Genomic DNA, 24,082 nt, shown 5'->3' with positions numbered 1-24,082 from the left:
TATAAACCTCTATAAAGTCACCCCTCAGCCTCTGACGCTCCAGTGAAAACAGTCCCACCCTATTCAACCTCTCCATATAGCTCAAATCTTCCAACCCTGGCAACATCCTTGTACATGCTTTCTGAACCCTTTCATGTTTCACAATATCCTTCCAATAGGAAGGAGACCAGAATTGCACACAATATTCCAAAAGTGGCCTAACCAGTGTCCTGTACAGCCACAACATGACCTCGCAACGCCTGTCCTCAGTACTCTGACCAATAAGACCATAAAACCATAAGACATAGGAGTGGAAGTAAAGCCATTCGGCCCATTGAGTCCACTCCGCCATTCAATCATGGCCGATGGGCATTTCAACTCCACTTACCCACATTCTCCCCGTAGCCCTTAATTCCTTGAGACATAAAGAATCTATCAATCTCTGCCTTGAAGACATTTAACGTCCCGGCCTCCACTGCGCTCTGCGGCAATGAATTCCACAGGCCCACCACCCTCTGGCTGAAGAAATGTCTCTGCATTTCTGTTCTGAATTGACCCCCTCTATTTTAAGGCTGTGTCCATGGGTCCTAGTCTCATCGCCTAATGGAAAAAATTTCCTAGCATCCACCCTTTCCAAGCCATGTATTATCTTGTAAGTTTCTATTAAGTCTCCCCTTAATCTTCTAAACTCCAATGAATACAATCCCAGGATCCTCAGCCATTCCTCATATGTTAGACCAACCATTCCAGGGATCATCAATGTGAATCTCCGCTGGACACGCTCCGTGCCAGTATGTCCTTCCTGAGGTGTGGGGACCAAAACTGGACACAGTCCTCCAAATGGGGCCTAACCAGAGCTTTATAAAGTCTCAGTAGCACAACGGTGCTTTTATATTCCAACCCTCTTGAGATAAGTGACAACATTGCATTTGCTTTCTTAATCACGGACTCAATCTACATGTTTACCTTTAGAGAATCCTCGACTAGCACTCCCAGATCCCTTTGTACTTTGGCTTTACTAATTTTCTCACTGTTTAGAAAGTAGTCTATGCTTTTATTCTTTTTTCCAAAGTGCAAGATCTCGCATTTGCTCCCATTGAATTCCATCAGCCATTTCCTGGACCACTCTCCCAAACTGTCTATATCCATCTGCAGCCTCCCCACTTCCTCAGTACTACCTGCCTGTCCACCTAACTTTGTATCATCGGCAAACTTCGCTAGAATGCCCCCAGTCCCTTAATCCAGGTCATTAATATATAATGTGAACAGCTGTGGCCCCAACACTGAACCGCTTGTCACCGGCTGCCATTCCGAAAAAGAACCTCTTATCCCAACTCTCTGCCTTCTGTCAGACAGCCAATCCTCAATCCATACCAGTAGCTCACCTCGAACACCATGGGCCCTCGCCTTGCTCAGCAGCCTTCCATGTGGCACCTTATCAAAGACCTTTTGGAAGTCTAGATAGACCACATCCACTGGGTTTCCCTGGTCTAACCTACTTGTCACCTTTTCAAAGAATTCCAACAGGTTTGTCAGGCACGACCTCCCCTTACTAAATCCATGTTGACTTGTTCTAATCAGACTCTGCTCTTCCAAGAATTTAGAAACCTCATCCTTAATGATGGATTCTAGAATTTTACCAACACCAAGGTTAGGCTAATTGGCCTATAATTTTCCATCTTTTGCCTTAATCCTTTCTTGAACAAGGGGGTTACAACAGCGATCTTCCAATCATTGGGGACTTTCCCTGACTCCAGTGACTCTTGAAAGATCTCAACCAATGCCTCCGCTATTTCCTCAGCCACCTCTCTCAGAACTCTAGGATGTACCCCATCGGGGCCAGGAGATTTATCAATTTTAAGACCTTTTAGCTTTTCTAGCACTTTCTCTTTCGTAACGGCAACCATACTCAACTCAGCCCCCAGACTCCCTTTAATTGTTGGGATATTACACATGTCTTCCACTGTGAAAACTGACGCAAAGTACTTGTTAAGTTCTCCTGCTATTTCCTTATCTCCCATCACTAGGCTTCCTGCATCAGTTTGAAGTGGCCCAATGTCTACTTTTGCCTGTCGTTTGTTTCTTATGTATTGAAAGAAACTTTTACTATCATTTCTAATATTATTGGCTAGCCTACCTTCATATTTGATCCTCTCCTTTCTTATTTCTCTCTTTGTTATCCTCTGTTTGTTTTTGTAGTCTTCCCAATCTTCTGATTTCCCACTGCTCCTGGCCACTTTATAGGATCTCTCTTTTTCTTTAATACATTTCCTGACTTCCTTTGTCAGCCATGGCTGTCTAATGTCTCCCTGGATAATCTTTCTTTTCTTGGGGATGAACCTCTGTACAGTGTCCTCAATTATACCCACAAACTCCTGCCATTTTTGCTCTACTGTCTTCCCCGCTAGCCTCTGCTGCCAGTCTATTTTTGTCAGTTCCTCTCTCATGCCCTCATAATTACCTTTATTTAACTGTAACACCATTACATCCGATTTTGCCTTCTCTCTTTCAAACTCCAGACTGAACTCTACCATATTATGATCGCTGCTTCCTAAGGGTTCCCTTACTTTAAGATCCTTTATAAAGTCTGGTTCATTGCAAAGCACTAGGTCCAGAATAGCCTGCTCCCTTGTGGGCTCCATGACTTGCTGTTCCAAAAAGCCGTCCTATAAGCATTCCATGAATTTCCTTTCTTTGGAATTTGGCAACATTATTTACCCAGTCCACCTGCATATTGAAGTCTCCCATGATCACTGTGACCTTGCCTTTCTGACATGCCTTCTCTATTTCCTGGTACATGTTGCGTCCCTGGTCCTGACCACTGTTAGGAGGTCTGTACACAACTCCAATTATGTTTTTTTTGCCTTTGTGGTTCCTCAATTCCACCCACACAGACTCTACATCATCTAACACTATGTCATTCAGTGCCATTGATTTAATTTTGTTCTTAACTAACAAGGCAACCCCACCCCCTCTGCCCACCTCCCTGTCTTTTCGATAAGTTGAAAATCCTTGGAGGTTTAACTGCCAGTCCTGACCCCCTGTAACCACGTCTCTGTGATACCTACCACATCATAATCATTCACTATGATCTGTCCCATTAGTTCATCTGCTTTGTTATGAATGCTATGAGCATTCAGGTAAAGTGCCTTAATGCTAACTTTATCATTAGAGATATTGGAAGTCAATAAAGGAAAGCATACCAAACGCTTTCTTCACTATCCTATCAACCTGCGACTCTACTCCAAGGAGGTATGAACCTGCATTCCAAGATCTCTTTGTTCAGCAACACTCCCTAGGACCTTACTATTGAGTGTATAAGTCCTGCTAAGATTTGCTTTCCCAAAATGGAGCGCCTTGCATTTATCTAAATTAAATTCCATCTGCCACTCCTCAGCCCATTGGTCCATCTGATCAAGATACCGTTGTAATCTGAGGTAACCTTCTTCACTGTCCACAACATTTCCAATTCTGGTGTCATCTGCAAATTTTTTAACTATCCCTCTTATGCTCACATCCAATTGCTCAGGTTCTGGAGATTTAACTATCTTTATGCACTTTAAGACCTCTAGAACCAACTTTTTTATAATGTGAATTGTTCTCAAGACACCGCTGTTTATTTCCCTAGTTCACTCCCTTCTCATGTCTTTCTCCACAGTAAGTGCTGATGCAAAATATTCGTTCAGTATCTCACCCATATCCTTTGGATCCACACAGAGACTGCCTGATTGATCTTTAAAGGGCCCTATTCTCTCCCTATTTGCTCTTTTGCCCTTAACGTACTTGTAGAATCTCTTAAAAGTTTCCTCAACCTGATCTGTCAAAGCTATCTCATATCCATTTTTGCCCTCCTTAATTACCCTCTTAAGTGTACTTTTACTGCCTTAGTAGTCCTCTAGTGATTCAGTGGATCCCAGCAGTCTATACTTGACATATGCCTCCTCCTTTTACTTGACCAGAGCCTCTGTATCTTTGGTGATCTAGTGTTCCCTACTCCTACCAATCTTGCCCTTTGTTCTAAAAGGAATGTACTGTCTCAGAACGCTTTCACTTTTGAAAACCCACCACTTACTCGTCATTTACCTGCGAACAGCATACCCCAGTTAACTAGTTAAAAGTTCCTGGTTATTACGATCAATGTTGCTTGTAATCTCTCCAATTTAGAAGTTATAAACAAGGCTTATTCTTTTCCATAACTATCTTGAAACTAATAGAATAATGGTCTCTGACCCCTAAAGTTCTGTCCCACTAACATCTCAGTTTTGTGTCCTGCCTTATTTCCCAAGAGAATGTTGAGTTTTGCTCCTTCTCTGGTAAGTACATTTACGTATTGATAAAAGAAACTTTTCTTGAATAAACATAATAAATGCATCCCCAGCCAAGCCCTTAACTCTATAACAGTTCCAGTATTTGGAAAGTTAAAATCCCTTACTATAATAAATCTATTATGTTAAACATATCTGAGTTCTTCCTACATATTTGCTCCTCAATTTCTCCCTGATTATTGAGGGAATGTTTGGTACAATCCCATCAATGTGATCATCCTCTTCTTATTTCTCAGTTCCACTCTTATAGATTAGATTAGACTTACAGTGTGGAAACAGGCCCTTCAGACCAACAAGTCCACACCGACCCGCCGAAGTGCAACCCACCCATACCCCTACATTTACCCCTTACCTAACACAACAGGCAATTTAGCATGGCCAATTCACCTGACCCGCACATCTTTGGACTGTGGGAGGAAACCGGAGCACCCGGAGGAAACCCACGCAGACACAAGGAGAATGTGCAAACTCCACACAGTCAGTCGCCTGAGTCGGGAATTGAACCCGGGTCTCGGGCGCTGTGAGACAGCAGTGCTAACCACTGTGCCACCGTGCCACCCACTGAATGCTTCACTGAATGATCCCCAGGAATAGTCTCCCTAAGTACAGCAGTGATGTTTTCCCCAATCAAAAATCCTACTCCCCTCCTCTCTTGCCTTCCTTTCTATCCTTCCTATAGACTTTGGTTGGGCCACATTTGGAATACTGCTACAGTTCTGGCCATCACATTACCAAAAGGATGTGGATGCTTTGTACAGGGAGCAGAGGAGGTTCACTGGAATGTTGCATGGTATAGAGGGCGTGAACTATGAAGAGAAGCTGATTAGATTAGGATTATTTTCATTAGAAAGGCAGAGGTTGAGGGGGAAACTGACTGAGGTCTACAAAATCATGAGAGCTGTAGACAAGGTGGATAGCAAGAAGCTTTTTTACCAGAGTGGAGGAATCAGTGACAATGGGTCATGTTCAAAGTAAGAGGGGAAACTTTTAGGGGAGATATGTGTGGAATGTTCTTCATGCAGAGGGTGGTGGGTGCTTGGAACATGTTGCCAGCAGAGATGGTAGGGGCAGGAAAGGTAGTGTCATTTAAGATGTATCTAGACAAATGTATGAATAAGCAGGGAGCAAAGGGATACAGACCCTTAGAAAATAGGTGACAGGGTGAGATAGGGGATCTGGATCGGTGGAAGGTTGGAGGGCTGATGGACCTGTTCCTATACTGTAAGTTTTTTTGTTCTTTTTTCTATAGCATCTGTAACTTGGAACATTGAGCTGCGAGCTATGTTTCTATAAAGCTAATTTATTCCAGTCCCATTTTCCCATACATCTGCCTTACCTGATAGGCCTCTTGCATTGAAATAAATGCAGTTTAATTCTTCAGTTTTACCTCATTCTCTGCTGCCCTCATGCCTGGCTTGACTGTTTAACTTGCTTTCTTTAACTTTTGAGCTATCCTCAACATTCTCTCCTTCCTCACTATTGCTTAGGATCTCCCTCCATATACTCGTTTAAAGCCTCCTGGGTAGCACTACAAATGTCCATAAACTACATTTCAGAATATAGGGGCTATTGAATTGAAAGTTATTTTATAAATGAGTATTTAGAGTCATAGAGCCTTGGAGATGTACAGCATGGAAACACCCTTCGGTCCAACCCGTCCATGCCGACCAGATATCCCAACCCAATCTTGTCCCACCTGCCAGCTCCCGGCCCATATCCCTCCAAACCCTTCCTATTCATATACCCATCCAAATGCCTCTTAAATGTTACAATCGTATCAGACTCCACCACATCCTCTGGCAGCTCATTCCATACACGTACCACCCTCTGCGTGAAAAAGTTGCCCCTGAGGTCTCTTTTGTATCTTTCCCCTCTCACCCAAAACCTATGCCTTCTAGTTCTGGACTCCCCAACCCCAGGGAAAAGACTTTGTCTATTTATCCAATCCATGCCCCTCATAATTTTGTAAACATCTATAAGGTCGCACCTCAGCCTCCGACACTCCAGGGAAAACAGCCCCAGTCTGTTCAGCCTCTCCCCATAGCTCAAATCCACCAACTCTGGCAACATCCTTGTAAATCTTTTCTGAACCCTTTCAAGTTTCACAACATCTTTCCGATAGGAAGGAGACCATAATTGCATGCAATATTCCAACAGTGGCCTAACCCATGTCCTGTACAGCCACAACAGGACCTCCCAACTCCTGTACTCAATACTCTGACCAATAAAGGAAAGCATACCAAACGCCTTCTTCACTATTCTATCTACCTGCGACTCAACTTTCAAGGAGCTGTGAACCTGCACTCCAAGGTCACTTTATTCAGCAGCACCCCCTAGGACCTTACCATTAAGTGTATAAGTCCTGCTAAGATTTGCTTTCCCAAAATGCAGCACCTTGCATTTATCTGAATTAAACTCCATCTGCCACTTCTCAGCCCATTGGCCCATCTGGTCCAGATCCTGTTGTAATCTGACGTAACCCTCTTTGCTGTCCACTACACCTCCAATTTTGGTGTCATCTGCAAACTTACTAACTGTACTCGTTATGCTCGCATCCAAATCATTTATGTAAATGACAAAAAGTAGAGGACACAGCACAGATCCTTGTTGCATTCCACTGGTCACAGGCCTCCAGTCTGAAAAACAACCCTCCACCACCACACTCTGTCTTCTATCTTTGAGCCAGTTCAGTATCCAAATGGCTAGTTCACCCTGTATTCCATGAGATCTAACCTTGCTAACCAGTCTCCCATGAGGAACCTTGTCGAACGCCTTACTGAAGGCCAGATAGATCACATCTACTGCTCTACCCTCATCAGTCGTCTTTGTTACTTCAAAAAACTCAATCAAGTTTGTGAGACATGATTTCCCACGCACAAAGCCATGTTGACTATCCTGAATCAGTCCTTGCCTTTCCAAATAAATGTACCTCCTATCCCTCATGAGGCCAGGCTCACTGGTCTATAGTTCCCTGGCTTGTCTTTACCGCCCTTCTTAAACAGTGGCACCACTCTTTCCAACCTCCAGTCTTCTGGCACCTCACCTGTGACTATCGATGACACAAATATCTCATCAAGAGGCCCAGCAATCACTTCTCTAGCTTCCCACAGAGTTCTCGGGTACACCTGATCAGGTCCTGGGGATTTATCCACCTTTAACCGTTTCAAGACATCCAGCACTTCCTCCTCTGTATTCTGGACATTTTACAAGATGTCACCATCTATTTCCCTACAGTCTATATCTTCCATATCCTTTTCCACAGTAAATACTGATGCAAAATATTCATTTAGTATCTCCCCCATTTTCTGTGGCTCCACACAAAGGCCGCCTTGCTGATCTTTGAGGGGCCCTATTCTCTAGGAGAAAGTGAGGACTGCAGATGCTGGAGATCAGAGCTGAAAAGTGCAGCAGGTCGGTGGTGATTCCTGAAGAAGGGCTCATACCCGAAACATCGATTCTCCTGCTCCTTGGATGCTGCCTGACCTGCGCTTTTCTAGCAACACATTTTCAGGCCCTATTCTCTCCCTAGTTACCCTTTTGACCTTAATATATTTGTAAAACCCCTTTGGATTCTCCTTAATTCTATTTGCCAAAGCTACCTCATGTCCCCATTTTGCCCTCCTGATTTCCCTCTTAAGTATACTCCGACTTCCTTTATACTCTTCTAAGGATTCACTCGATCTATCCTGTCTATACCTGACATATGCTTCCTTCTTTTTCTTAACCATACCCTCAATTTCTTAGTCATCCAGCATTCCCTATACCTACCAGCCTTCCCTTTCACCCTGACAGGAATATACTTTGTCTGGATTCTTGTTATCTCATTTCTGAAGGCTTCCCATATTCCAGCCGACCCTTCACCTGCGAACAACTGCCTCCAATCAGCTTTTGAAAGTTCTTGCGAAATACCATCAAAAATGTCCTTTCTCCAATTTAAAACTTCAACTTTTAGATCTGGTCTATCCTTTTCCATCACTATTTTAAAATGAATAGAATTATGGCCCCAAAGTGCTCCCCCACTGACACCTCAGTCACCTGCCCTGCCTTATTTCCCAAGAGTATGTCAAGTTCTGCACCTTCTGTGGTAGGTATCCACATACTGAATCAGAAAATTGTTTTGTACACACTTAAAAAATTCCCCTCCATCTAAACCTTTAACACTATGGCAGTCCCAGTCGATGTTCGGAAAGTTAAAATCCTCTATCATAACTACCCTATTATTCTTACAGATAGCTGGGATCTCCTTACAAGTTTGTTTCTCAATTTCCCTCTGAGTATTGGGGGATCTTTAATGCAATCCCAATAAGGTGATCATCCCTTTCTTATTTCTCAGTTCCACCCAAATAACTTCCCTGGATGTATTTCCAGGAATCTCCTCCCTCAGCACAGCTGTAATGCTATCCCTTATCAAAAATGCCACTCCCATCTCCTCTCTTGCCTCCCATTCTATTCTTCCTGTAGCATTTGTATCCTGGAACATTAAGCTGCCGTCCTGCTCATCCCTGAGCCATGTTTCTGTAATTGCAATGACATCCCAATCCCATGTTCCTAACCATGCCCTGAGTTCATCTGCCTTCCCTCTTAGGCCCCTTGCATTGAAAGAAATGCAGTTTAATGTATTAGTCCTACCTTGTCCCTGCCTGCCCTGACTGTTTGACTCACTTCTGTTCTCAGCTGTACCCATCTCAGATTGATCTCTTTCCTCACTATCTCCCTGGGTCCCCCCCCCCACCCCACACACACACACCTCACTGGTTTAAATCCCTAGTTCCAGCAAATTTCCCTGCCAGTATATTAGTCCCCTTCCAATTTAGGTGCATTCTGTCCTTCTTGGACAGGTCACTTCTACTCCAAAAGAGATTCCAATGATCCAAAAATGTGAATCCTTCTCCCATAAACCAGCTCCTCAGCCATGCATTCATCTGCTCTATCCTCCTATTCCTGCCCTCACTAGCTCGTAGCACTGGGAGTAATCCAGATATTACTACCCTTGAGGTCCTCCTTTTTAAATTTCTGCCGAACTCTTTGTAATCTCCCTGCAGAATCTCAACCTTTTCCCTTCCTATGTCTTTGGTTCCAATGTGGACAATGACCTCCTGCTGGCCCCTCTCCCCCATGAGAACATTCTGCACCCTCTCTGAGACATCCTTGATCCTGGCACCAGGGAAACAACACACCATTCTGCTTTTTCTCTGCTGGCCACAGAAACGTCTGTCTGTACCTTGGACTACAAAATCCCCTAACACAATTGATCTCTTGGAAGCCGATGTACCCCTCGTTGCATTAGAGCCAGTCTCAACACCAGAAACTTGGCTGTTCGTGCTACGTTCCCCTGAGAATCCATCACCCCCTACATTTTCCAAAACAGTACACCTGTTTGAAATGGGTATATCCACAAAAGACTCCTGCACTAGCTGCCTACCTCTCTTACCCTTCCTGGAGTTAACCCATCTATGTGACTGTATCTGAGACTTTCTCCCCTTCCTATAACTGTCATCCATCACATACTGTTGCTATTGCAAATTCCTCATCGCTTCTATCGGTCTCTCCAACTGATCCACTCGATTCGATAAGATTCTTTTCCAATAACATTTATGGCAGATATAATTCGCAGTAACCCTTAAACTCTCTTTAAACTCCCACATCTGACAAGAAGTACACCTCATTGCAAAGGGCATTTTTGCTCCTTCACAATCTACAGACCCAGAAAATAACACCTTCTTATTCCTCTACAAACCCTGCCCCAGCTTAAATTAATAGCTATGGCTTATATTTTAAGTTTAATCAAGAGACTTATCTCCAAAAACATATTATCAAGAAAGAACCCACTGTACTCACTGATATAGCCTTTCTCTTGGACAGAATTAAAACAACAATTAACCTATCTGATTCTGTGCTGTGAACTTCGCCCAACAGTTCCTCCAAGATTAGTTGTGAATTTCACTGTTTGTTAATTTTCCCAGATGCACTCCGATGTCGTATTTGTGCTTTGTTGCATCCTTTCTTTACTGCTGTGTTCTCAGAATACAGCTACAGCTTAAAATCATTTGGTGACTTTTTTGATGTTCGTTATGGTGTTTTGGGTTTTGGAAAAGTGCAGTTTGCTGTCATACATACTGTACATCTTGGTATCGTGTCTGTTATCCAGGAACTGCATTCAGGGAAATGCAAAGTCGAAGTATTGAAATATGTAATCCTTAATGCAATAATAACTCCATAAAATACCTGTAACAATGTTTGTCATTGAGCTCTCCAGCACTTAACAGGCAACTTTACATAATAACTATCTTTAAACTTCACCTCGATATATCGATGTATTGGAGAGCTTGAGTATATCCAAGTGCTGACTGTAAAGATGGTGCATTTCAAATTAAATATAAACATTTTGTGACTGGTTGCTGTCCCTGAAATAGAAAGAAATGTGTTTATTCACATTCCTAAGTAAATGATTTTGGGCAGCAAGTTGTTAGAGCACCACTCAGATCTGTTGATAAATAAGTTTGTATCAAAATGCTGTTATTTTTCATGTTGATTGCTTTTAGAATATTATCACACAGCAAGGTCATCTTTTGCTGTTAGTTAGCATGAATTCTTATACAAAATATACGTTTATTCTTTGTGAGACAGATTAGATTAACACCTTCAATAATACTGAATGTTCAACTTCTCCAGAAAATACTACCAGCTGTGATGTGATACTGATTGTGACAAGGTTTGCTTAATGTGCTGCAAAACTACCTGTTCTGTTCACTATAGTGTCACTGCTGTGAATGACTGTGGTTTGACCAGTTGTAATGCTGGGGCCGATCATTCAGCAACTTGACAAACTGTAGTGGTGGAATGGATTGGTCCAATTTTGGAACTCATTGAGCTGTAGTTCTGTAGCTGATGGTATGCACTTTGAGTACCGGTAATATTGTAACTGATCAGTGCAGCAGTTGGCTTTGTTCTTAGGTGTTTATTTGGTAAGTGTCTTCCGATTCCTCAAATCTACTCTGAAATTACTGTGAGAAAACTTCTGCATGTCTTCTTTTCAAGTCATTATTTGCACCTCGCCTCTTTGTCCAAGGATGTATATTATATCTTAACCTTTTATTGTTCATATCAGAAGTGCCTTAATGTATTTTTTCCTATAGTAAAGGAAGTTTATAAGTGCAAGTTGTTGTATGTTCTTTAATTTGATTAATTGTGTTTCTTGGTGGATGAAGTTCAAAAGCGAGAAAAGAATTGTTTTTAAATAGCATTTTGACATATCAGCAAACTATATCTCAAAAATTCTTCATGTATAATGAATTCCTTTGAACTTCATTGACTCTGACATATAAACAAATGAAGACAAGCAGGAGGCTGGAGGAACACAGCAAGTCAGGCAGCTTCAGGAGGTGGAGAGCCAACATTTTGGGTGTAACCCTTCTTTAGGACTCTTTTTTTCGTTTCTGTACAAACAAATATAGCAGATGGAAATAAGCAGCAAAATGAAACTTTCGAGAATAACAGGGCCACTACATGCAGGAGGAACTTTGAGGCCTTAAAAAGACACCAGTATTGCTTTGGAAAGAAAGGGCCTTGAAATAGTTATGGAGTTGCCACTAAGGGGTGTTTTAGTCTTTGGGATAATGGAGAGACCAATGGAAAAAAATATACTTTAATTCCTCAAAAAAGCAAAGTTGGCATTTTAAGAAACTATTGAAAATGTTCAGGTGAAATTATCTTAAAAGATAATGATGATTTTCCCTCTCCATAACCCCAACACAAGTCCCCCTTGCCTCACCCCACTTGTGAATTAAAAAAGCATCATTTGTGTTAGAATTAGATATTGATTCTCCTTCACTGGTTCCTGCATCTCAACTGGTGCTGGAGAACACATTGGTGTTCTGGTGAACAGGTTTAGGACTGTCTTATTTGCTTGGTCATTTGAAACTTTTGGAAGCAATTTCAAAATCTAATAGTGTTGCCTTGGAGCCCAAGTGGCTGTATGATATCTGCCAAACATTGCTTACCCCTGCACAAGATTGACCACACCACAATGGCAAGTAGAATTAATTCAGTCCTACACAATCTGGCCAACATTAAAAGTAGACAATGTTGCAGGGATTGTTGACTTACAAACCTAAATTCTTCCTGTGCACACCTGACTGCATAATTTCACATTAGGAATGGAATTCAAAGATTTGTCCTTTTGTATCATAACCTCTTGAACTGGGCACTCGATTTATTGGCATCAGGTGTGATGAGGATTTGGAAGTGTTTTACAAACCAGAGGAAAATAATGACTATCTAGTCCCAGCAGTTCTGGATTGAATCTAATGGCTTGTGTCTTTGCGATACTTGGCTGAAAATGTGTTGCTGGAAAAGCGCAGCAGGTCAGGCAGCATCCAAGGAACAGGAGATTCGACGTTTCGGACAAAAGCCCTTCTTCAGGAATGAGGGGGAACAGGAAATTCGACGTTTCGGGCATAAGCCCTTCTTCAGGAATGAGGCTCTTTGCAATACTTAACTGGCGGAGATTTCCGCTTGTCCGGTATTGATCTCCAGACAGCCTGTATGACAGATCAGAAGCAATGGAGGGGTATGGCTGCTGGTGAAGCTGGGTGTTGTCAGCACACGTGTGTTTTCAGATAAAGTCATCGAGGATTATCATGTGAGAGGCCAAATGAAGAATTCCATGAGTGCTGTCTAGTCATTTAGTTAATTACTTCATATTGCTTTAGTTCTGTTGCCAATCTATAATTCTGTTTTGTTTTAAGAGTACAGCCGTTTTGAGTCTAAAATCCATGACCTTCGGGAACAGATGATGAACAGCAGTATGAGCTCTGGATCCGGCTCCCTACGGACCAGTGAGAAACGCTCGCTTTATGTCCGGTAAGTTTTTTATACAGATGAGGAGGTGGATATGCTCTTTGGATACACTCAAGGATTTCAGTTAGCAAGAGATAGTATAGTCGTTTAATCGAGAAATGGGTATCTCATTCACTTATTTCCTCTTGAAACTGTAGTCAGGTTTTTGTACTTATTACATAATATTTAACACTGTACCCACCACTTCAAAATAATTCATTTTTCAGTGCTTTGAGTTGTTTTGATGTGACCAGGTATTGAGTAATTTTTATTTTTAAATAAACTCTTGTTTTCAATGGAGTCTCAATTAACTTATCAGCTTACAGTATTACCATCATCCTAAAGGGGAAGTTAAATCTAACTGTTAGAATATTTAAGAAGACAATAGAAGCATGGCCCTTTACTGATTCCTTGTCATCTTAATAATTTGGAGTTTATCTGTTTCAGCTTCTACCACGGGAAATTAAGAAATCAGTGTGGTATAATTTATTAGTCCTACCTTGTCCCTGCCTGCCCTGACTGTTTGATTCACTTTTGTTCTCAACTGTACCCGTCTCAGATTGATCTCTTTCCTCACTATCTCCCTGGGTCCCACCCCACTTTACTAGTTTAAATCCTCCCAAGCAGCACTAGCAAATTTCCCTGCCAGTCCCCTTCCAATTTAGGTGCAATCTGTCCTTCTTGTACAGGTCACTTCTACCCCAAAAGAGATTCCAATGATCCAAAAATGTGAATCCTTCTCCCATACACCAGCTCCTCAGCCATGCATTCATTTGCTCTATCCTCCTATTCCTGCCCTCACTAGCTCGTAGCACTGGGAGTAATCCAGATATTACTACCCTTGAGGCGCCAACAGCACTCAAACTTGACACCATCCTCAAAAAGCAATCTGCTTACTGTTTCACTACCTAAAACCTGCAACATCGGCTTATTCCATGTACATTGGCAGCAGTGTGCATTACTGACAAAATGCCTTGTATCAAACCACCTTCCACACCACCGATCAAACCCACAATCTCTACCATTGAGTAGGACTAGATCAACCTTCTTAATAGCATTATTGATCTACTTACACCAAATGACTGCAGTGGTTGAAGAAGGCATCTCACCACTACCTTCTCAAGACCAGTTAGGGATGTGCATTAAATATTGGCCCTGATAGTGACACTCAAAGCCCAAATGAACAAAATGAAATATAATGCAAGTATGCAGTCTAGGTAACCCCAAATAAATATTCAGAAGACAGACATTGAGGGAAGGCTCCACAAGACTGGAAAATGGCAAATACGATTCCTTCCTTTAAGAAGGGAAGGGGACGGAAAGCAGGAAGGTACAGACTGGTTAACACCACATCTTCATGGGGAAGATGACAGAAGTTATGAGTAAAGAAGCTATGGCTGGGAAATTTAAAAAAACTTTCAAGATAAACAGGCAGACTAAATTTGAATTTGTGCAAGGGGAAATCCTGTTTAATCAAGTTAATATAGCTAAAAGTTAAAAAAAGGACGACTGATGGATGTACTGTATTTAAATTTAAAGAAGGCATTTGAAACCTTGTCACATCAAACGTTACTGTGGAAAATAAAATCTCCTGGTGTAGAGGATAATATTGGCATGGATAAAAGATTAGCTAGGTAACAGGAAACAAAGAGAAGGCATAATCAGTGCTAGGTCTCAAGTTTTTATAATTTATATGAATTACTTGGATAAGGGGACTGAGGTATGGTTGCTAAATTTGTGATGACAGAAAGATTGGTAGAAAAGTGAATTGCGAGGAGGACATTTTAAGGAAGCCACAAAGGTCATGTGAGTGGGCAAAAAATCTGACAAAATTGTGATTGGAAAAAATGTGGAATTGTCCACTTTGGCAGCAATAATTTTTTTAAAAAGCATATTTATCGAGATGTTGAGAGATTTCAGAGGTAAAGAGGGATCTCCGTGAATGGTTAAACTAGAAAAATCTTCAGGTGTATTAGAATTATTAACCAGCCAGTGCTTGCAAAATTCAAAAGCATAATGTCAAATTTTGGATGTGATTCCATGATTTATTAATACTTACTGATAATTACAAAGGAATATTGACAGTTGGTTTTCACCTGTTCAGCTGTTCAGAACTCAGATTTCTCCAGTTTCCTCATTTCCCCTCCCCCCACCTTGTCTCAGTCGGTTCCCTCTACTCAGCACCGCCCTCCTAACCTGCAATCTTCTTCCTAACCTCTCCGCCCCCACCCCACTCCGGCCTATCACCCTCACCTTGACCTCCTTCCACCTATCACATCTCCATCGCCCCTCCCCCAAATCCCTCCTCCCTACCTTTTATCTTAACCTGCCTGGCACCCTCTCCTCATTCCTGATGAAGGGCTTATGCCCGAAACGTCGAATTTCCTATTCCTTGGATGCTGCCTGACCTGCTGTGCTTTAACCAGCAACACATTTTCAACTGTGATCTCCAGCATCTGCAGACCTCATTTTTTTACCCCAGTTGGTTTTCACCTGTCAGTTTTGCCCATTCAATGTAGAAAAATAGACCAAGGAAGGATAGCCAAGAATATTTTCTAAATGCCAAGAACCTGAAAAATCTTGAAGACAGCACTGAGAAAGGTTTATTGCAGATTCACCAGAATTATATCATGCTAAAAGGGTTGACTTATGAGGACAGATCACTTAAACGTAATATGTATTATCTTAAATGCAGAAGAGAAAGGGGTAAAATTCTTGAAACATTTTAAATGATCGAAGGACTTGATTAAAACTACTTCCTCTAGAGGAGAAGATCAGAACCGGGGGATATAACTTTAATAGTTGAGAGAAATCAGGCGTTAAGTCAGAAAGCACTTCTTCACACAAAGATTAATGGAAATTTGGAGCTTTCAGCCATTCCCACATTGAAGGAGAAAAAGGCCGATGAGGCTGTGTCAGTAGAAGATTGAACAACTGATTGTAAAGTCATTTTTTGTTAGATAAGAATATTGACGGCTACAGATCAAAATGGATAAATATAGATAATGTACTGGTCAGCCATGATCTAATTGAATGGCAGAGCAGACTAAATAGTCTTTTCTTTTTCTTGTTTTATTTCTAGCCCAGTTATCCTTATGTTTGTTCGATGTGATTTAATTTAATACCGACATTGGGGATTCTGGGGAGATAGTTCCCAGACCTTAAATATGCATCATTACTGCGTGTGTGTGTTCTTTCTCATCACCCTGTAATAGTTGCCAAAAGTATTCTGAGTTTACAGTGTATCTTTTGCTATTTGTTTTGCAGTGCTCTTTTTGACTATGATAGAACCAAGGACAGTTGTCTGCCAAGTCAAGGGCTGAGTTTCTTGTATGGTGATATTTTGCATGTCATTAATGCCTCTGATGATGAATGGTGGCAAGCGCGACTTGTTACACCTCATGGCGAGAGTGAGCAGATTGGTGTCATACCAAGCAAGAAACGGTGAGTGAGAAACCTTTCTACTAACACTTCAGTGCATTGAATCATTCATGAAATTTCTTATCTCTCCTGAAAAGTAAAAAAAAATTTGATGTCACACACATCAATCCCCCAGCGAAGGCTTCACAACTCTATCTAACTTACTCATACTGTCTCAAGGGTGAACCAACTTGTTCACAGTCTAGGAATGCTATACCCTAAAATAAACCTGCAATCCCATAACCCCTACATCACAAAAGATCTTTAACATACACCTCTGTAACCTTGTTATCTCTGCCCTAGCTAGGTTTATCTGTTGTTGAAATCTTCATTCATGCTTTTGGTTAATTTCAGACTTTACTGCTCCAATATTCTTTATCATGTCTCTCACCTTCCAACTTCCGTAAACTTGAAAACGTCCAAAACTCTGCTTTTCACACCCTAACTTGGGTAAAGCCGTGCCAGCCTATCTGTCTTATGTCGTCTGAATTCCTGTGACTCCCTGCCCAGCACTACTTTAAATTTGAAGTTCTCATCTTTATGTTTCCACTTTCCATGGTCTCACCTTTCCCATCTCAGTAATCTCCTTTAGTCCGATAACTTGCACAGAACGATGCATTTCTCCAACTTGTCAACTCCCCACTGCCTTCTCCTCACCAGGGATTGCTCTGCATTGAGCTATTTAGGCCCCAAGATCGGTAATTCTCTCTCTGAAACTGTCCACATTTACTTCTTTTCACCACACTTTCACACCACAATTTCCTAATATATCTTTTTTTTAGTTTGGTATCAATTTTTATCTGGTTGTATACTCCACAAAAGTGCCTCGGGATGTTTTTTCCCACGATGAAATTCGTTTATAAACACAAGTCATTGTTCTTGGTCCGGAGGATAAATGGTTATTTTTGTGAAGTTATCATTCTGCCTTTTTCTTAATTGAAGAAAAATATAGGTTTTTCCATCTTTCTAATCGCTGATATTGCGCTATTTGCTCTATAATAGTTTACGGTACTTTCTTAGAGCAAATTTTTCTTTAGTGTACAAATTATTTCGTTTCAGCCTTTCTTTCAAAATTGTGAAATGTACTATTCTTTCTAATAGAGAAAAGTTCTCAAGAATAACCCCAAGAAATTACATTATTTTTGTGAAAGAAATTAAATTTATTTACTGCTCTGCTGATAGCGCAGAACAAAATAAGACTCTCATTTCTATAGTGCTTTTCAGAACCACTGGATATCTCAAAATGTTTGACAGCTAAGGAAGCACTTTTTAAAATGTAGTCACTGTTGTAATATTGGAAGCGCGACAGCAATTTCTTGCAAACAGCAATGTGACAATGACCAGTTGACTGAGGGATACATTTTGGCCAGGACATCCTTACGTAAGAAAGGTTACACAGATAGTCCTAATAGCTACAGGCCAGTTAATCGAACATTAGTGATGGGCAAGGTATTTGGAATCCTTAGTTAGGAAAAAAATCAGCTGGAACATGGAGAGGTCTGAGTTAATTGAGGAATACCAGCATAGAATTGTAAAAGCCAGGTCATTCCTGACTGATCTAATTGATTTGTTTTTTAAGAAGGGAATGTTGTCCAAATAGATTTTAAGAATGTGTTTGACAAAGTATCACTTAACAGGCTACTTTATAAAGTTGAGGCTATGGAACTGAAATGCCAGTGTACAGTTGGATAAAGAAATTGACTCAAGGTCAAAAAACTGTGAATTGTGATAGACCAATAAATAAATTTCCCAAAGTAAACTAGTTCCAGTTGCCTTCATTTGTCCCGTATCCTTCTAAACCTTTCCTATTCAATTATCTATCCAAATGTCTTTTAAATGTTGTAACTGTACCTGCATTTCCATTTCTTCTGGCAGTTCATTCCACATATGAACTACTTACTGTGTAAAAAAAGTTTATCCTAGGGTTCCTTTAAATCTTTCTCCTCGCACCTTAAAATTATGCCCTCTAGTTTTGAAGTCACCAACCCAAGAGAAAATAACTTTGACCATTCACCTTATTTATGGCTCTCCATTTTATAAATCTCTGTAAGGTCTCCCCTCAATATCCTATTTTCCAGTTTAAAAAAAAGGCCCAACCTATCCAGCCTACTGGAAGGTCTTTGACAGACTGCAGAGAAGATTTACCAGAACAATTCCAGAGCTTTAGGGATTTCATTACAAGGTTAGTTTGAAAAGGCTGGCACCATTCCTCACGGAGTACAGGAGACGGAGAGGAGATTTGATATAGGTGAACAAAAGTAAAGCAGACTAAAAAATAACTCTTCCTGTTGCTGATTTTAAAGAGACTAGGGGATACAGATTTTCAGAGAGGAAGAACTACTTTCTGTAGTAAATGGTAATAACTTGGAAATCACTCCAAGGATGGTGCATGTAGAAACAATAATTTGGAAAGAAACTTGAATGGATACTTGAAGGGAGTACACCTGCAGGGAACTCGGAAGTGAGTGGGGAGTGGAGCCCAGTGCCTGCTTCTGTTTTGAAAATTACATTCTGATTCCGTGAGTCCAAGGATAGCTCCCATGCTGTTCTTTAGAAATAATCTTTAACATCAACTGAACAGGCATATGAAGCCTCAGTTTAATGTCTCATCCAAAGGATGGCACCCTAGTAGGGCTGTAATCCCTCAATACTGCAATGAATTGTCAGTCTTGATATATATAGTTGAGGCATGATGAGGGACCTGAGCTTAGGACATTACTGCTCAGGTGAAACTTCTACCAATTGAGCCACGATTGGCAGAGTCCAACTGGTGATGTTTTTATCTTGTGATATCTGGTATCCCACCCTGTCTGTCAAATTGAGAGTTGAGATTTATGGGGAAGGAAGGAAAAGCACCTGTGGTAAGAATAAACCATTTTAAATAGTTAAATTATTCAAATTAAGTCCCACTCTAAACTTCACAACTGTGAATGAGGTGCCATGATTAGTATAATATAGGCACATGTATGCTCAATTGGCATGACAGTTTTTGGCTAATTTTTAAAGCATAAATATTGAAGTTTCAGATTATATACAAATGATTTTTCATAAGCATTGCAGTGAACTTTTTACAAATACGTTGTTCTGTGTGCATGTGGTTTAATACTTAGCATTACTTTTGTGGGACATGGTTAATCAATGCTGAATTACAAGACGTACGTAACAAAGTTAAATGGATTTAAATATTTTTGACTTTTGTCTGAGTAACATTAATGAAATGCAGAGTGGCTCACAAGCATATTAGGTTTGTAGTACATTTACACTTATCAATATTCATGCATGCATCTTAACGGGTGGGACATGACTACAACAGAGAGCTGTCTGTGCAACATTTGTTTCGCTGCAAATTGACTCAATGACAACTTCAAAATTGTCCCACAATTATGAAAGTCACCATGTTTGACATTGTATAGCATTTTCTTTTGAGGACACTCACTGGAGACAAGTCAGTCTGCAGTTTATATCTGTGTACAGCAAATGACTTTTGCATATTGGCTCAGCAAAGCACTTTTAATACTTACATATTGGAAATGAGACAGTAATGGAGAGGGCAGACAAGTTTAGTTTAACCTTGCAAGTTTTCCCAAGTGTACAGGACATTTTAGATGAAATCTTTGAAATTAGTAGGCTTCATATATAAACCCTAATGCACACATTAACAGGAAAGGGCACTTCTCAAAAGTTCTGCTGGTTTTTGGCTATAGAAGTGGGACACTTTGTTTTAATGCCAATTGTCACGGGGATATCATGATTTTATTTTCTTAGATGGAACTGTCCATTGTGCAGTTTAAAGGACCTAACTGATGGATAGCTGTAGGAAAAATGGGAAAAAAGAGGAACCAGATCTCTATGGAAAGCCTTCTTTCAACTAATCTATTCTCTTAGCTCTTACCTTCTTCCTCCTTCTACCCAGTTTTTAATCAGATTATTTTACCCTTCTTGAAATTCCATGCCCTCTCCATCTCACGTTCGTCTGGCCTGTATCCTTCTGTGTATTTAATGCATCTTCTGACTCTATGTATAATATACAGCACCATCTTCAATCTCTGAATTGAGGCCATGTTACGAATTCTGATTTGCTGAACAAACTGCATTGTCTTTTGCAGTGTCAGTTGTTCTTGCAGCTAACCTTTGCTTTGTGTAAGAGCTGGCTTGCAATATCATCCATCGAATGGTATAACAGTAAAATCTGCGTACGTAAAAATTGTAATCTAAACCAGTTATTTGTCCTTTGCATTTTTTTTTGTAAATATTTCTTCACTCATTGAATTGTGTTCTCAGTGCACAAGAATTGCACCAAATCATTAAGCAGGTTTGCTCAACATTAAGATGAACATTCAAAGGAATGATATGGGGCAAATTGATTCATCAAACTGGAAACCGCTAATCCATTAGTCTGTACATCAGTGTTGTATTCCATAGGAACTATATTTGCTTTCCTCCTATTCTTTTTTGATATTTCATAACAAATGATTTCTGAAATTTATCAAACATAGCTTATTTTCTGTGTATAATTCTTTGAGAATTTTAAAACACACCCCCTATCACTTAAAACATTGTTGACATTTAAACCTCTGTTTCTGCACAGTGGTGTTCTTTATGTATATTACAGATACACTTACAGGCTTCTGAGTATTACAGATTATTTATCCTTTTACTGCATGTTTCAAGTTTGCTCACAATCTTCTGTTGTAAAAATCAATGTGAAAAGGCTGTTTAATATATCTGTTATATCATGATCATATTACTTTAACAAGTTAACTTGCCCACAATTATTACTTCGCCCTAGGAAATCATGTCTCCAGTGCTATTGGTAGGCTACACAAATAAAATTGTGAATGTATTGTCCGTGTTAAAATAAGGTGATCTCAACTGGTGGCACCTGTATTCACTGCCAACACACAATATCCCAACCTGCTAAGAGCAAAGTCACCTGTCTTGATTTTAAGATGCTTACCTAACTCCAGCATTTTGTTTTGCCACTAACTGAGTTAGGTTATCATAAGTCAAGTTGTATTGCTAGTGATAAAACAGTCAAATTCAGTCTTTGAACGCTGGTGCAATATCTGTGTGAATATAGTATTTTGATACTTTGTAAAATAATACTGTATTACATTTAAAATATTTACCTCTTTCAACAAATCTTGAGAAAACACCTGTTCAAAAAAAAATAGTCTGCACGTTATATCTCGGAGGTCAGCTTAGCCTAATTAATAATGCTACTATCTGCATCAGTAAATTAATTAAGTACATTGTCTGAGTTGAAGAAGACATAGTCAAGGCTGACATTGCAATTGAATCTTAAGGAAGTACTGTATTGTTGGAAATGTAGCTTGAAACTACTTACTTACTGTACAAGTGGATGTTGAATATTTCATGCATCATCAAATGAAGGGCAGTGAGTTCATTTTCTGCAACTGCACCACATAATGAACTATATATTTCATCTCTGGGTCTGTCTATTGACCGAGGATTGACCATATTTATTAACATAAAGTAATTATCTTACAGATTAATTAATTGCATGTGAAGAGATTTAGGATATTTTTGATTTTTTTTCAACATCATTTCTGGTTACATTATTGGAAGTTTATGATTTAAATTGTTATGTTGCTCATTTTTTAAATTTCAACCTAGACTTCTGTATTTACTATATTTTGTCATTTTATACATTTTTTTCAACTAGTGGGGGTGCTTAGTTTATTTAAAAAAATGAATATTTACACTTCTTTGCTGATTGGGATGGCTGTCAATTAGTTTCCTTCTATGGTGGATCACACTAGCCCTCAGCATTCCTAATGGATTGTGTTAACAAATATGATAGCTATTGACAAAATTGCAAGGTCTTAGGAATAAGAATGAGATGTATGCTTAGTTCATTTGTTTTAATTGTTATTAGTTGCTGAAAGTAAAGTCCATGCTGTTTTTTTTTCATTCGTGAATATCCTGAACAGGCAGCTGTCTTCTTGTTTTAATGTTTCATCCTCAGCACTGTAGCAGTACCTTCATAACTGCACTGTAATGTCACCCCAGGTGATGTCTTCTTCTCAAGATAAATTAACTTACAGCATGAAGCTTTAATCAAAATAATGGCCTTAACCTGACTAAGTGAAAAAAGTGAACTTTGTTGTAAGTTTTGAACGAGATATTGCTTTCTTGTTCAATTTGATCTCCGTTAGGCCTGATAGACGGACATATTATTGGTCTGTACTGGCATAAGTACAAAGATCCATGGTTACAAAGCCTACTCAGCCAGCATTGCATGTCTCTCTGTGTAACTTCCTGTACAGTATGCAAAGTGGAACACGACTTTAGTGATAATGACCAAGGAGGTTCTAGTTATTGATTTCTGACATTTCATTTTGTGTTTTTCATTTCTCAGTGTTGAGAAGAAAGAGCGAGCAAGATTAAAAACCGTAAAATTCCATGCCAGGCCTGGAGTTATTGAAATGAAAGGGGTAAGTTTTGGAGGGGGAGAAAACACTACTTGAAAAAAAAACTAACATTTGAGAACTTTGCCGAGATTGTTGACCCTTATTTCTTTTCCACTTACTTGCAGCCTGCAAAATTGAGAGCCAAATGCTTCACTGTTCTCTTGACCATATAACTATTTTTCTGATTGGTACAAAAGCGTAATTAGTTATGATCAAATTTTCTTGTTTTCTTTATGCTAGAGTTGAAAGCACCTCTATCTCTTGGATGACCCTGAGTCCAACTCCCTTTGGGACTTTGAACATGGCATTGAGCTAACTAGTCTGTTCAGAAGCCTAGAACTGCTCTGTTCCAGCAGAATAAAAAATACAAAAGCCTTGGTTTTCTGCTTTAACACAATAACTATGCTTCTGAATGTATTTCATATGTTAGTTTATCCTGATGCAACTGACAATGCCCCAGATGTGTTTCAATACATGTAATCAATCTGTAGCATTTCCACACCAGAAACAGGGCAGTAGAATGTCATAAACCTCAATTACAAGATTGAGCAGGTAGTGCATTTGCAAATGAAACCTCGCTAAACTCAGACAAGTAATTAATTCATTTGTATTTACTGAAACTTGAAACTACAACTAAAAAAAAGGCACTGTTTAATGTAGTCATATTGAACTATTCTTGCCTGTGATACAGGAAGTCTATCTATTGCATCAGTGAGATGGTAATTCTAAAAGTTGGTAGTTATTTTAATTCATAATCTTATAGTCACTCTCCCATGCAAATCCATTCTCTCACATTCTTTGCTGACATAATCACCCATTTACTCATGCTTGGTTGGGGATGTTCAGGATGGTGGGTTTCTTCATAGATGCTTCTTCTCCAGTTCGAGCAGTCTAGAGCAAGAGATTCCCATGAGTTAGTGGAAATGCTACATTTCTTGCTGGGTGCTTTGAGGACATCTGAAATTCTTTCATTGCTCTTTTGGGAGCCACTTGCCTTAAGTGAGCATGGACTAGAGAACTTGTTTTGGAAATCTTGGGCAGAGCATGTGGATGATATGGCCAACTGAACCCAGCGGATTGACAGTA

The 24,082-nt window shown here is 40.0% G+C and overlaps 1 protein-coding gene across 3 annotated transcripts in view; it reads left to right on the top strand.

Annotated features, from left to right (window-relative positions):
* dlg3 (discs, large homolog 3 (Drosophila)) overlaps positions 1-24,082 on the top strand; it is a 187,947-nt gene that overhangs the window by 137,218 nt on the left and 26,647 nt on the right. For all 3 annotated transcript variants that reach the window (XM_060832753.1, XM_060832754.1, XM_060832755.1), the window contains 3 exons: positions 13,052-13,166; positions 16,410-16,586; positions 22,945-23,020. In XM_060832753.1, the coding sequence (XP_060688736.1) occupies positions 13,052-13,166; positions 16,410-16,586; positions 22,945-23,020 (368 nt within the window). The remainder of the gene's footprint in view (positions 1-13,051; positions 13,167-16,409; positions 16,587-22,944; positions 23,021-24,082) is intronic.

The sequence above is a fragment of the Hemiscyllium ocellatum genome, chromosome 11, assembly GCF_020745735.1.
Source record: "Hemiscyllium ocellatum isolate sHemOce1 chromosome 11, sHemOce1.pat.X.cur, whole genome shotgun sequence".
In the NCBI taxonomy this organism is placed as follows: domain Eukaryota; kingdom Metazoa; phylum Chordata; class Chondrichthyes; order Orectolobiformes; family Hemiscylliidae; genus Hemiscyllium; species Hemiscyllium ocellatum.
The sequence above is the reverse complement of the archived record's forward strand: the minus strand, read 5'-3'. Positions and strand labels throughout refer to the sequence as shown.